At 35.2% G+C, this 15,946-nt stretch overlaps 1 protein-coding gene across 1 annotated transcript in view; it reads right to left on the reverse strand.

Annotated features, from left to right (window-relative positions):
• ORC5 (origin recognition complex subunit 5) overlaps positions 1–15,946 on the reverse strand; it is an 89,321-nt gene that overhangs the window by 62,853 nt on the left and 10,522 nt on the right. The window contains exons 5-8 of the mRNA XM_054494995.2: positions 13,695–13,806; positions 6,844–6,974; positions 2,712–2,760; positions 2,532–2,622 (exon numbers count right to left, since the gene is read on the reverse strand). Of these exons, the coding sequence (XP_054350970.1) occupies positions 2,532–2,622; positions 2,712–2,760; positions 6,844–6,974; positions 13,695–13,806 (383 nt within the window). The remainder of the gene's footprint in view (positions 1–2,531; positions 2,623–2,711; positions 2,761–6,843; positions 6,975–13,694; positions 13,807–15,946) is intronic.

Genomic DNA, 15,946 nt, shown 5'->3' on the forward strand with positions numbered 1-15,946 from the left:
GGATATAATTAGAAACACTGGTTATATTACCAAGACTTTGACTGTCATATCTTATTAGAAAATGTGCACAGAGGCCGGGTGCGGTGGCTCACGCCTGTAATCCCAGCACTTTGGGAGGCCGAGGCAGGCAGATCACAAGGTCAGGAGCTCAAGACCATCCTGGCTAACACGGTGAAACCCTGTCTCTACTAAAAATACAAAAAAAAAAAAAAAAAAATTAGCCAGGCGTGGTGGCGGGCACCTGTAGTCCTAGCTACTCGGGAGGCTGAGGCAGGAGAATGGCATGAACCCGGGAGGAGGAGCTTGTAGTGAGCCGAGATTGCGCCACTGCACTCCAGTCTGGGTGACAGAGCGAGACTCCGTCTCAAAAAAAAAAAGAAAACGTGCACAGAATTGCCTGGTTTCAAGGATTCCCAGCGTTACAGTGAGTGAGTAAAAAATGCCACTTCCTGGCAGGCCTAGGAACTTCAAGATTGTAGATATTAAGTAAAATCTTACATCGGCCTTGGTTTGACTTCCTAGACTCAAGAGGTTTTAAAACCTATGTGATCAACATAGAAAAGGTTGTTTCTTTAAAAAAAGCTATAATGCACCTGTTATTAGTTTGTAGCTTTATGCATTGTATTTGAGTTTTTATAATCAACCTGTAGCCTAGACTAGATTCTAAATTCTTCTAGGTTCCCCCAATCCAACTTTCTTCTATAAAATTACTAAAAAGGGGGACTACTTTGTTCCTGAAGCCTTATACATTGAAGCTAGATGAATTTTAAGGAACAAACCTTGTACCTGATGTGTGGACCACACAGAAGGGTCAAGAAACCACTAAATGCCATAACCAGAGACAGTTGAACTGCAAAGCAGGATAAGAAGTTGACAGTTTCAGGACAGAAACAGTTTTTTCGAAGATATTAGAACAAGACTCCACATCATAATGAGACTCTTACTCCTCTTAATGCCTACCATTTTCACTTGATAGGATAATAATAATTGAAATTTCACAATTAGTAGCTTCTGCTGGTAAGTTGACAGAACCTGACCTAAAAGATTCTTTAGTCCATCTAGTGGGCAACTTTGGCAACATCCCTAATACAATTGTTGCTCACTCTGCTTTGTTTCAACTCAGTCATGTAATACTAGATGATAAACGGATTGGTTACATAAGGAAATGTCTGTGTTACTGCTAATACCACAAGCTGTACCTGAACAAATTCTTCTGGAAAAGGTGAGACCCATATATACCAAATAAGAAAATAGGCCACATGGTTAGAAGTCTCACCTAACTCTCTGTGGTCATTTGATTTATTCAGTAGGTTCCCTTTAAGCAGAGATTCACAGTTCAAAAGCACTATACAAACTGGGATTGTCATATTACTATACATTTTACTTTGTATTTTCCTTTGTAAACTTTGTACTTGTTGCCTGTCAAATTTCTGCAGTGACCAGGTGCGGTGGCTCACACCTGTAATCCTAGCACTTTGGGAGGCCGAGGCAGGTGGTCACCTGAAGTCAGGAGTTCGAGACCAGCCTGGCCAACATGTTGAAACCCTGTCTCTACTAAAAAATACAAAAATTAGTCAAGCATGGTGCTGCGTGCCTGTAATCCCAGCTACTCGAGGGGCTGAAGCAGGAGAATCGCTTGAACCCAGGAGGCAGAGGTTGCAGTGTGCCAAGATTGCACCATTGCACTCCAGCCTAGGCAACAAGAGTGAAACTACGTCTCAAAAAACAATTTCTGCAGAAGTACAACTCCTAACAGAACAATGCTGGCCCAAGCACTTTGCAATGATAGCCAACACCCACAGAACAGACAAAATTAAACTTAACAACGGACTCTAGGTAGACTCAGCCACTCCCTTCAAACCTCCCTTGTGGCTAAAAGAGTTCTGACACTGACTCCTAGCCACCATTCACTCCCTTCGACATGTGAACAGACAACAACCCAGGACAGCTCCGTTCTGGCACCAAGGGACAATAAAAATCTAACTACAGGATGACTGATCAGCAATGATTTTGGAGAAAAATCTTGATTAAAAGAAAAAGTAAAAGTTGTCAGAATCAAAATGGAGTCACATGTGTTAAAAATCCTGACAAACAGAGCCAAGAAAGGCCATGAAGGAAGGGTTCTCGTGCATAATGTCTGATAAGAAGAACTATTACAAAAGACAGAAAAAAACATAACCTTGTATAAAGGCTAATGCAATCTTCCACAAAAAATACCTCCATGAGGACATCTGCCAGGCAAATCCCTGTCCAGCTCTGAACTGGTGCCATCCTTGTAACTAATCCTTGTAGCGAAGAATAATTATCTCAAAACAATTACGTCATTCTCTTCATTCTTCCTTTAAAAACCTTGTCTTCCTTTACCTCCCTGAAGATGCAGTTTACTACAGCATGTGCTTTCTCATTGCAATGCCAATTCTCAAACAGGTATCATTTTCTTTTAGAGTCCCTCTCTCTGTTATTTAAGTTGAGAGAGTACATATCCCAAATAAAGATATAAAAAATAGTATGCATACTAAATAGAAAATTACCTTGATATTTCCCTGAGATAAACAGTCTGCATAGCTTTCTTCAAATGAGGTTCAATATTTCTCCACAGTTTGCGAGTATCACGTTCACTTGCTACCCCAAAGGGAAGAAAATTTCAGTAATTTATATCTTTTAAAAACCTTTCTCAAAATAAATATTAATGAGTAAAATTACACAGTTACCTTCTCCTTTAACCACAGGTTCACAATATTTAGGAAAATTAAGTACTGCCTGTAAGTAAAGAAAAAAAAAAGAGAAGAAAAAAAGCACTGATCGATCACAATTAGAAATTTATTTTTCAAGTAAAATCTGTATTACAATTCAGGAAATTTTACTTAAACACATTTGCTCAAGTCAAATGTAATTATACGCAGTGGCATGCGCCTGTAATCCCAGCTACTCAGGAGGCTGAGGCAGGGGGATCGCTTGAGCCCAGGAGATCAAGCCTGTAGTGTGCTGTGACTGCATCTGTGAACAGCCACTGCACTCCAGCCTGGACAACATGACAAGACCCTGCCTCTTTCTAAAAAAAAATGTAATTGTAGCTTATTACTATAATAACAAAACAGCAAAAATACTAATAATGACAGCACAACATAAAATATTCTTTAATTGGCTAAATTCTGCCTAATACATTAGCCTCTGTATACAAAATTAGGAGAATGGAGCGTCTCACCAAAAATATACTTCTTTGGTATATTTTGATATGGCTAATCAGAAGGGCTGCAAGCACAATAGCCCTGAAAAGCTGTTTTTTGTGAGGGAGATTTGCACCTATAGAGGAAATAAGAAAACAGCAGATGCAAACAGGCTTTCTCTGATCATCCCCCACTTCGGATCTAGGAAAGAGTAACTCTCAAGAAAGAGACTTGAGGGTCTGACACGTTTGAAGGTGTGACAGAGAAACTTAGCACAGGCTACCACCTATTCTTTCTGAAAGTTGCTACCTATGAGGTTTCATTTGCACAACAAGACTGCCTTCCCTAACCATGTCTTTCCTCCTCTCCCTCCAATAACTTGTTATGCCATGCTCCAAGCCCATTTTCTTTCTGTAACCTCAGGATGGCATAAAAATTTGAACTAGCTGGCCCCCCTTTCTGCCCCCCACCTTTTGAGTCTCATATTTTGTGTAAGGCTCCTGTGCCCATATGCATATTAATAAATTTGTATGCAACAGCTAATGCATGCAGGGCTTAATACCTAGGTGAGGGGTTGATAGGTGCAGCAAACCACCATGGCACGCATTTTACCTATGTAACAAACCTGCACGCCCTGCACATGTATCCTGGAACTTAATATAAAATTAAATTTAAAATTAAATTAAAATTAAAAAATAAATTTGTATGCCTTTTTTTCCCGTTTATTATTAGTTTGTTTTATAGATTCAAATTATCAAAACTGCAGGGTAAAAATGTGAACTTCCCTACAGTAACAAAGCCTAATTTGTACTTTTAGGTTATATTTATGTCACATAGAACCATAAAACATATAATGAAAAACCTCAAGCCCAAATAATTAACTGTTGTTTTCTAAGGTCTGAACATTCTCATAAATTAAACATCATTGAGTTTCGTATGACTCAAAGTATTTGGATTGGCAGCACTACCTGAGATTGTTATAAATGTAAATTCTTGGCACCATCTCAGGCATACCAAATCAGAATCTCTGAGGATGAGACCCAGGAATCTATGTTTAATGATCTCTCTAGAAACTCTATGTATTCTCAAGTTTGAGGAGTACTAATTAACTAATTATAACTACTTAGTAGTTTTCCATGAATCAACACTGGAATTCTACTGAACAGCAGTTTAAGCAAACTGGTTAAAAACATACTGCTTCCATTTATTTAAAAAAAAATATATATATATATTAGTTTGTTCCCAAGTATTTCATATCGAAATAATTCAATAAGGCATAGAAAAAGGTATATATAAATGTGTAACTATATAACATATAACTAGATAACAGAAAACTAAGAACCAAATCATTAAAATAATTTCTTTCTATTCTACTTCATAAAAAACAATGATTTAAAGTAGAAAAATCTTCCAAATTCTACTAAGTGTAGAGAAGAAGAATCAAGAAGAAATTATTCGCTTCAGCCAAACTTTCTTACCTTAATTTTAGATTTTCAGATCTAAGCATGGTGTGATAACACTAAAGTGTCATAATGTTAACAGCAACTGGTACACAATTTGGCTAATCAAAATAAACAACTGACCCTTGAAAGACATAGGTTTGATCTGTGAGGGTCCACTTGTCCACAGATTTTTTTTTTTTCAACCAAACACAGATCACAAACACAGATCAAAAACATAGTATTCAGGGAATACAAAACCCATGTATATGGAGGGCTAACTTTTTTACACTCAGGTTCTGCAGAGTTGATCACAGGGTTTGAGTGTGCTAGGATTTTGATATATATGGGACTGGTCCTGGAACCAATCCCCTAAGCATACCAAGGGGCAACTGTATTGATTTCCTTTTTGGTTGAAACACTAAAATATGTTTAATAATTTATGAATAACAGTTAAAAAGGCAATATCATAAGGTTTGTCAGAGAAAACAAACCTAAATGAATATCAAAGTAGTACTTCATTTTCTCCTATCTTAAGCTACCTACAGAACTAGCCTCTGAAAAATACAGAAATATCAATTCATAAAGCATCTTTCCAGAAAAGATCCCTGAAAAGAATATTTTTCAGGTGATTTAATAAACTTTCAAGAAATATGCCACTTACAAACTTTGAAACAAACACAAACAACACTATCTGAAGAAAAAAAGAAAATGAATATCTTTATTCTTCTATGTTCTATACATAGAGAAAACTAAGAACATTGTGCTATTTTTCTCTAATGTTTAAGGATCCTTTTCTCTATTTATTATTACCAATAGTAGTATAAGACTTAAACCATACTACACATTTATGAATATTGTTTTTAAAAAAGCTGTAACCTCACCCTAAATAAAATCATTCCTCAGTGAAACCCAAAGAACTTTTAAAAATACCATATTTAAATATATATTTCTCTCTTTACATTTTATTTTCCCATAAATATTTTCCCTAAATTTTTCCTTCTTGTACTTTATAATCTACTTTGAAATGGCTGCCAGCACAGATTTCCACAGGATTCGAGCGCTAAAGAGTGGTAACTGCAAGTTACTTTCCAGGAAAGACAGAGGAGGATTATTTGCTCCTAAGTCCATCTCACTCAGGTGCGTTTTCCTGATCCTCTCCTCTCTGTAAGTCTCTTGTGTTATCATTTCCCTCAGAAGCCAGGGATCCCAAGACATCCAACTTCTAGAGGAATGTTAGTGATAAGCTTGAACTGGAAAAACTGTTTTGTTTTTTCCCAGCTGAGAAGATGTCTGAAATCTACATGTAAATCAGAGGAGCCCCGAAATCTGAAACTTTCAAAAACATACTACATGTGAGCATAATTTTAAATGATTGCCTTCTATGTTCTGTCTCAAACACACACTGAATCTAAGTAATACTTTTCAGGGCAAAAACAGAAAAAGAACAAAGTGAAGAAAATCTGCTAAGAGACATAGAATCTGTTACTTTGAAAGTGACTGTTTTCCAGCCTCAGATATATTACTATTTTCTGTTAAATGGAGATAAGATCTTAATTAATTGAAGATTTCTAAAAGGGAAACCAGAAATTCTTGTCTCCTTCCTTTCCCATCCCTACAATTAAAACAAAAAAGGTCAAAGAAAAATTAAACATCAACATTTTCCAAACTGTCTCTGAAATATAAACAGCTATTCTAATTGTTAAAAAAAAAAAATTAAAAAGAACCATCTATACAAAGATTACCAGCTCAGGGTCAGTGGTTAATGAAAGACCTGCAATGAAAGCTTCTGACCATACTCAAATCCATTTAGATTCTAGACCTCTATCACTGCATACATAAAACTTGAACAAAATCTGTTACAAAATATTAACAGAGTTGTAAAACTGCTTAAGTTTTTACATCTCTTTTCTGTTATTCCTCATTTTGATTTTAATGGAGTTCTGCATTTTCTGCGATTAGAGAAAAAACAAGGAAGAGTGAGAAGATCTGAGAATGACATTTTTCTGATCAGATCAAACAATCAAAGTTTGTACTAACCCACAGACATCTACCTTCTTATGGTATGTTAGCCTCAAGAGGCCATATGCAAATTCCCAGAATAAAATTTCAGTTTCTAACCTATCTCATACCATTTCTACATAGAAAACATTAAAAGACATATATACACACATATGTATACACACACACACACACACACACACACACATATATATTCAAGCAAAATGTTCATTTACCAGATGTCTGAGCTCTTTCAAATCTCGACAAACAGTGTAGAAAACTCCAAGAAGAATGTTAATGTAGGCAGCATAAAAATCAGCTGAATACTCTGGAGGATGATCATGGGACAGGATCTTTTGAAGGCTGCCTGTTCACAGGACACAAAATAACTTATAATGATTAACATAGTACCCTAATCATATCTTCAAGCATTTTATAACAATATTTAAAAAAAAAACACCCAGACCCAGCAATAATTAAGGAATAATAAAACTATTACAAGATTAGAATACAAAAGTGTGATTTGTGATAGAATAAAAAATATGTATTTGATCTTCACTGCAGTTCCTGGCACAGAGCTTCTAAAAACCCTCATAATTCCCTGAATGAGAAGGATAAGAGAAGTATCTTTTGTTACTCATAATAAGTCCTTTTAAAAGATGCCTCAATTTATACTAATGAGGTGTTTCTTGATGGGTGATACGGTTTGGCTCTGTGTCCCCACCCATATCTTATTTGAAATTTTCAGTGGAGGAGGGGCCTCGTGGGAGGTGATTGAATCATGGGGCAGACTTCCCTCTCGCTGTTCTTGTGATAGAGTTCTCATGAGATCTGGTTGTTTCAAAGTGTGTAGCACTACCCCCTTCATGCTCTCTCTCCTGCTGGCCATGTGAAGATGTGTTTCCTTCCCCTTCACCTTCCACCATGATTCCAAGTTTCCTGAGGCCTCCCCAGAAGCAGAAGCCTGTACAGCCCACAGACTGTGAGTCTATTAAACCTCTTTTCTTTATAAATTTATAAATTACCCACTCCCAGGTATGTTTATAGCAGTGTGAGAATGGACTAATACAGCGGGCCCCTAGATAGCTTCAGGATGGGGACTGGTTGTCAGAGGAACCAACCAAGTGATTAGAGGCCTGTATTCTCACATACACTGCTATGAAGAAATACCCATGACTGGGTAATTTATAAAGAAAAGAGGTTTAATTGACTCACAGTTCTGCATGGCTGGGGAGGCCTCAGGAAACTTACAATCATGATGGAAAGCACTCTTAACAGGGCAGTAGGAGAGAGAATGAGTGCCAGCAGGGGAAATGCCCGACACTTATAAAACCTACAGCTCTTGTGAGAACTCAGTATCTTGAGAACAGCATGGGGGAATCGCACTCGTGATTCAATTACCTTCCACCAGGTCCCTCCATGACATGTGGGGATTACGAGATTATAATTCAAGATGAGATCTGGGTGGGGACACAAAGCCAAACCATATCAAGGCCCCACCTCCTGTCCTTGGAAAAAGGAGAAGGGCTAAAGACTGAATCCATGACCAATGACCAATGATTTAATCAAATCATGACTATATAATGGCACCTCCATAAAAAAATCCTAAATGATGAGGTTCTGAGAGTTTCCAGGATAGTAAATATATCCACATGCTGAGAGGGTAGCACACTCCAGCCCCACAGGGACAGAAGTTCCTGGGCTTGGGACCCCACTGGTCCTTGTCCTGTGTACCTGTTCATCTGGCTGTTCATTTGTATCCTTTATGATAAATGGAGTAAGTACAGTGTTTTCTTGAGTTCTGTGAGTTATTCTAGCAAATTATCAAACCTGGGGAGGGGGTCATGTGAAACCCCAATTTATAGCCAGTTTTCCGGAGTACAGGTAGAAACCTGGGACTTAGACTGGTGTCTGAAGTGCTAATATTCTTGTAGGACTAAGCCCTTAACTTGTGAGGTCTGCACTAACTTCTGGTAGTTAGTGTCAGAAGTGAATTGAATTTTAGGACACCCACTTGATATCTAGAGAACTGAAGAATTTGTTGTTGGGTGAACAAAAATACCCCACACATTTGGTGTTAGAAGTGTTTTGAGTAAAAATACTGCTGAAAAAGTAATCAAAATTTTGAAACTGAGGGTTAAAAAAAATTATTAAATACTAAGACAAATAGAAAACAATGACATCTAAAGAAAATCTCAACCACCTTATTACCAGCAAAATCAGTAACAAGGTAAAAAATACTGTAGATTCTAGTTTATTTTTCTTCCTATTAAGTAAATCAACTAGGAAAAAAAAGGGGATAGTACATAAACTGCCAACAAACTAGAAAATGCTCTTCATGTTTTGTAAAATGAAAAGAATTAATTTTTTTTACAATAATCATCACCTGATCCTAGTCCTTACTTTGTTATTCCCCCTTTTATAAAACATATTTTCTCCCTACAACTTTGATATCTTTACTCTACTTCTATTATATCTCAGACTCTTTATAAAATATCACATTAAGAGTCCTAACCTTATACTTTATCCTGCTGGAAATAATCATATTTTAGAAACACAGTAAAATTTAAAGGGAAACAACCATATATTATTCAAAATTTCCCAGTCATAATACAGGAATCAATTAGTCATTCATTCTTTATTGTAAGATCCTCTGACTTCTTGGCGCAATGGTCTCCTTAGACTTCTTAGTTAAGAGCTCTTTGCATATAACTAGAACTTTAAACCTAGTTCCAGATGGCTCAAGTTTTTTGCAAAAATTACAGGTAAAAACTCTTCCAGGATATTCTAATCATGTCAATTTCCTTTTCTTTAAGGTTCCCAGTAAGTTAGTATTTTTAGCCAGGCCATTTACCATTGGCCCTTGATTTTAACCACTCTTGGGCCTGCCAGTCAATTAGACGCAGGCACAAGATCAAAAAATATATATGAACTATCTGAAAATTTATAAACAGAAGTTTAGAAATAGCTCTATTAAGGAATATTTAAACACAGAAGTTGACAAAAAAAAATTTCAAAGCCTAGTTTTATACTTAGAATATTATCCTGAATGGATACTAGATGAGACACTGTTACTGAATTTGCTTTTTTATTTCAAAACTGCTGAAAAAAAGAAAAAAAAAAAGCCAAAACTTCCCTTTGGAGTCTATATACTTTTACATTCTAATAGCAAACTTTAAATATAATGTCACTAAGTTTTTTTAACTAGGCATGGGGAAAGAGTTAATATATTGAAAATTTCTAAAAGGTACCATAAAACTTAGAAACAAAGATATCTACCTATAAAACCTACCAAATAACTGGATGGATGTAAGAATAGGGAGATGGAAGGAAGAGATAAATGATCACAGAGATGAACATACATAAAGCAAAACAACAACAACAACAAAAACAACAACAACAACAAACTTCTATAAATGAATGGCTAAGAAAATTTGGAAAACAGTTGACTCTCCAGCTCAGACTGCACTTCTAAGTACCCCTTGAACATCTCCATCTAGGTATTCCTTACAGGTAGCCCTCTGTATCCCCTAAGACAGTTGATTAGATGTTATCACTGGCCCATTTCAGCCCTGATGAAAGTCTTAAAAGAATCGGAATCCTCACTGTGTTGCTATAAAAGTAACCTAGCAACTTGTTTATAGACTACAGACAAAAATCTCAGAGTATAATTCTATAATAAGCAAGTCATGCCAGCTCTAATAGTCTAGGACTATTCAAATTCATGAAAAAAAAATCCCATCTATAACAGAAAGCTGAAAACAGTGTATCATCAGGTAGTAAATAAAGGGTAGGAGAAACCCACTGGTTGTCTCCTTGGGTCTTGAAATTTCACTATCCAAGTATAGGCTAATGTGCAAAGAAAAGCCATTCCTAACTTAGAGAGAGACTTCTGCTTCCAGTTGTAAGGGAGTAGGAGCATCCAGAAATACCCTCCTCTAATAATCAATTAAAAACTGGACACACTATAGAAAACAACTATTTTCAAATACCAAACAAATGGCAGTAACGGACCGTAATACCTGAGAAAAGTTAAACAGATAAGGTGAGTCCTACCATCAGCCACGCTTTCTAACAAGAAGTAATTTTAAGACTGTGGTACAAGGAGAGTTCCAAAAGGAGCTCATTTATCCTACTGAGTTGAGGAGACAGAGACCAGAGCTGCGGGAGCTGAGGTAGCTAGAATTTGCAGGGCAGAGTACCTGACAGGAGGAAGCTATGCCAAAAAAGAGTTCCAGAAATCTGTACAGGGGTTCCCCTCAAGTCTTAGCTTAATACCAACTTGTGTATGCATGGGGTAAAACCCTAGCCAAGCAAGAACAACTTTTAGGGAAAAAACAATTATTGGAGAGCTATATGTCAATTACCAGAATTCACACAGGGCTGTGAATTTTTCATGCTGCCACTAGCCAGAAGGCAGAGACCATGCAAAACATACAGGGCATTCAGTAGAGATTCCAGAAAAACTATGTCTTAGAAGTAGAGCTAAAATTAGCCCTGGAATAATGGCTACTCTGGATCATCTCTCCAAAAAAAGCATAAAATAGCCTTAAAAAGGGTCAAATGTATCTGTAAGTAATTAAAATGCTAATGAGAAAAAGTCCAAAACACAACAAAAAACACAATGTCTATAATTCAATCAAAAACTACTAGACACATGAAAAAGCATAATGGATACCCAAGATGGAGAAAAATTAGTCGGTGGGAACAAATCCAAAACAAAAGAGGTAACTGAATTAGTACACAAGAAAATTAAAACAACTATCATAGTAAGTATGCTCATATGCTCAAGGATATAAAAGAAAACAAAAGCATAATAAGATCAGTAATGAAAAATTCTACAGGATTAGATTAGCTGCCCACTAGACACTCGTAAAAAAAAAAAGTCAGTGAACTGAAAGATATAGAAACAAAAAACAATCCCAAATAAAACACACACACAAAAAGATTTAAAATTTAAATAAACAGACTTTCAGTGGGACAATATAAAGTGCTCTAACATACCTATAATGCAATCCCACACAAAAAAGATAGAGAAGAAAAGGTGAGGGGGGCAGACAAAATATTTGAAGAAATACTGCCTGAAATTTTTCCAAAGCTGATGAAACTATACACCCACAGACTTAAGAACTCAACAAATCCCCAGCAGGATAAACAATAAAAGTTATTTTCTTTTTTGTCCTGTTATTTTTTAAAGCCAAAATAATAATATTTAATATCTGAGGTTTATAATAATAGTTGAGGTTTATAATTAATATAGTATTACATGGTTTATAATAAATATAGAAGTAAAATGTAAGACAACAGCAGTACTAATGTTCTTAGGTAGAAAACTGTTAAGTCACTGAAATTTCAGATTGTTATCAGAACATAATTTAATCTATCCAAACTGACACAATAACTAAACCAAAAACCTAATCAAAAGCATTATAATCTCTCTAAAAAAAAAAATCCATCATTGAAAGATGAGTAGTCTGCATGAGGTAAAGACCAGAAAACAAGACTTCCAAATTGGGCTCCTAGCCATAACTGCTAAGAAGAGAGCAATCCTTAAAATCAGACACTGTATTCCTGAAAATGACATGTTACAAGTTATTATGACAAGATAACACTAACCACTTAGATATCTCTTTGCCCCGGTTCCACATTTAACCATAATTTCAACTTATCAATTAATATTCCCCTTCTGAATGGCTTTTTGTCTGACTACAGTGTTTTTGCTTAAAAAAAAAAAAACAACTGAATGTGTAAAATGCCCTAAAATTTAATAATCAGAATTTAACTTGGCTCCATTATTATATACTTTGCAAAAATCTATTATCCTATACTCACTAAAATTAGTAAGACCATTTTATTTACTTTTGTCCTCAAACTCTCATCTATGCTGCTTTGTATCTTTACTTTTTAAATTTTAAATCTATAAATTTAAATTATAGAATTTTAAAAATTTAATTCTATACTTACATTAATTCAACTTGACTGAAATGTATAAAATCAACATTTTTTTATAATTTTCTTAAATTCTAAATAATTTTTCAGTACTTAAAATTGGTCATGAAAAAACTGAACTATGAACAGTGCTGACATAGGTACAGAGCCTTTTTTTTTTTTTAATAAAATCCTTTATCACTTTTCCTCCTATCCTTTTTTATTTTGAGATTTTTATGGATGAGAAATTAATGACAATAAAGACTCCATCTATTTTGGGTTGCTGTTTAAAAAAAAACTCAGCTAATTAGCTATGACAGAAGGTGTTATTTGACTGCTGTTCTGGTGAAAACAGACAAAACTGTGTTAATCTTAAAGTATGTTTACAGCTGATTAGTTCAGCGGGATAGTGTTAATGAGGCCAAGGTCATGGAATGCTATCTTTTTATAGACTGCTAACCATCTTATACTTCACAGTTATAATCTCTGAATCCCAAGTATCATCTCTGTATGACAGCCCAGTCTTAACCCACAAAGCTATTCAGCAACACAAAAAGCTATTGTGTTCTTCCAAAGACCAAAATCATCAGGATCTATGAAATTTAAGATTAAATAGAGCTCCCAAGAAAATAAGAAACACAAGGGCTGGTAATTGGTACTGTATGAGTTACAGTAAAGAAAATGAGATTTATAAAATCAAAAGATATAAGCGCACATGGTACTTAACCCAAGTATACGGTAAATGAAGATTTCAACACTCTTAATATGCTTTACAAGTCTAGTCTGAATTTGTACAGATGTCATAATCACAATATATATACATCTTAATGTAGTGACTAAAAAAATGAAGATACATTAGCACAAATATGAGAGCTGCTCATCCAAAAAAATTTAGTAATTATACAATAACCTCTCACAGTTCCAAAACAAAAATTTTGTAAGTGCAGAAATACAAACATCTTATTTGAGATCGGCAGCAAACCTTAACAGTTTAATACTTTGATATTCCCATTTGAATATCAACATTTTTTATAATTCCCATTTGAATATCAAATGGGAATATCAAAGTATTCCCATCTGAATATGCTAGTTTAACCTTTCAAACAACAAAAACTATTCTCCCGCATATCATTTGCCAAAACAATGTTTTAAGGTTTACCTATGCTGTAATCAGGGAAATACAAGACAAACGGCTCAAAGCATCCAGTATTTGGACGAAACTTTTCCCAAACAATTTCACTGAGAAAGAGAACAGTCACATTTCTGTCAGCCTGTAAAAAGAAAGAAATAAAAGTAACTTTGCATTTAAAAATCTTAATCAGAGCAGTATTTCCATTTGGATTTTTCTTTCAAATAAATCCCCCAAAGTTCTAACCTATAACAAATTATTTGCATATTAATAAACCATATTTAGAAAACCTAATCAAGGAGCTCATCCGTTTGCAAACTGTCACACACCCAAGCTGGAGTGCAGTGGCATAATCACAGCTTACTGTGGCCTCAACCTCCTAGGCATAAGTGATCCTCCTATACCTCTCAAGTAGCTGAGGCATGTGCCACCATGCCCAGCTAAATTCTGTATCTTTTGTAAAGACAGGATCTCTGTATGTTGCCCAGGCTGGTCTTGAACTCAAGCCATCCTCCTGCCTCAGCCTCTCAAAGTGCTGGAATTACAGGCATTAGCCATCATATTGGGTCTGATTTTTTAAGAATCTCTGAATTTATTTCTATAGGGGTAAAATAGCATGCCCTAATCACAATCCTAATAACAAATTATTGAATTGTTTTTGCTATAAAAATATGATTATCTAAAAGCATTTTATAAAATCAGTTTAAATATATTGAGAGGCTAAAAAGAAGAGGATATTTATTGGGCAGAAAGATTTTAAATTGGTAATGTTCTCATCTATTCATCTGATAAGTACTTTCAGTATATATGATATCCACCATATTTTAAACTTCCTTTTACTTAAATACTTAATATAAAAAAATGAGAAATGCTTTTGCCAGATTTCTCTTAAATACATTTTTAAAAATCAAGCATGTTTGCAGAAATGTCAAAACAATTCTCTTTTCCAGTTCAGCTGAGATTACTCTAAATCTTTTAATTTTCTTCAAACAGTTTCTATAATTGAAACTAAAAAATGGTGAAAAGTCCTAATTGTTGTGAAGGGATGCATGATCACCATTACTGGGCATAAGGAGGAAAAAACAGGGTGATCTACACTGAAAAGGCAAGAAGACAATAATGCACTCTGGATACCAGATGATGAGTTCTAGAGCAAAGCAACAGGAAATAGTGGATGAGTATGCAAAAACCCGCAAATACAAATGAAACAAATAAATAAAAGGAAAGGAAATAGGAAATGAGTAGACATCTACTCAAAGAAGATAGATCTTGAGTCTCAGTAATAAAATGTCAAGAGTTAATGAAACCAAGAAAAGCAAGACGGTGTGAGGTTAACTTCCAGAATAGGCCACCAATAGCTACACTTATCCTGTCCTCTCTATACCTCTCCTCCCTCAACTATTACTAAAAGTAAACTTCAGGAGTCAGCCTTGGGCACACAGTAATTTCAGTGGCCTCTCTAAACTTCCAGCAGATTCTCAAATTTGAGTAATGTATTTAACTTTGAAAGGCAGAAATGCTTTACGCACTTCTCCCCAAGTATTTACTTTATTATAATATTACTTAATACTTTAATACATACAAATAAAAAATTAGGTAGGTATAAACTGCTTATGCTCAAAGCACTTATAAAATTATAAAACCAAAATAAATTTATAAATACAAACTATAAAACCAATAAAATTTAAATTAACTGAATATATTGAACAGTATTGTTTTGCTCAAACTAAATCTTTATTCCCTTTATGAATACGGTGAATATGGTTCCACCTGGAAACAACCACAGCTACTTCCCTCACCAATCTTCCTTATTCAAACTATTACAAAACCCTGTTTCATCTGTGATATTATTTGGCTTTCACTTGACACAAATGCCTAGTAAGTCCGCCCCTGTCCTTTTCTTACTGGGCCATGACATTCACAGTAGAATTAATTAGTAACCCTTTGCTTAATGTTGTTGATAGGTTCTGGGAAATTGTGACTTTAAGCGCAACATATAATGAAACCAATTTTTTTTCCTCAACAATGTTATAACAAAATGATGCTGAAGGTAAGGAAGAACCTGCTGTAGGCTGTTTCACTTAAAGTTGTAGTTTCCAAGAATCTGCTGAGATGTTAAGTGAGGACTTACTGTACTTTGTGAAGCCAACACAAGAGTAAATTGAAATACAAAAATTAACTCTGACACTGAGTGGTTATAAGATAGAAATCCAGATGATCCAGAATAGCCATGCTATTCTTATTTTAGACTATCCTTATTTTGAAATGCAAAGAAAATTTTA

Source organism: Pongo pygmaeus, chromosome 6, assembly GCF_028885625.2.
Source record: "Pongo pygmaeus isolate AG05252 chromosome 6, NHGRI_mPonPyg2-v2.0_pri, whole genome shotgun sequence".
Classification (NCBI taxonomy): Eukaryota; Metazoa; Chordata; class Mammalia; order Primates; family Hominidae; genus Pongo; species Pongo pygmaeus.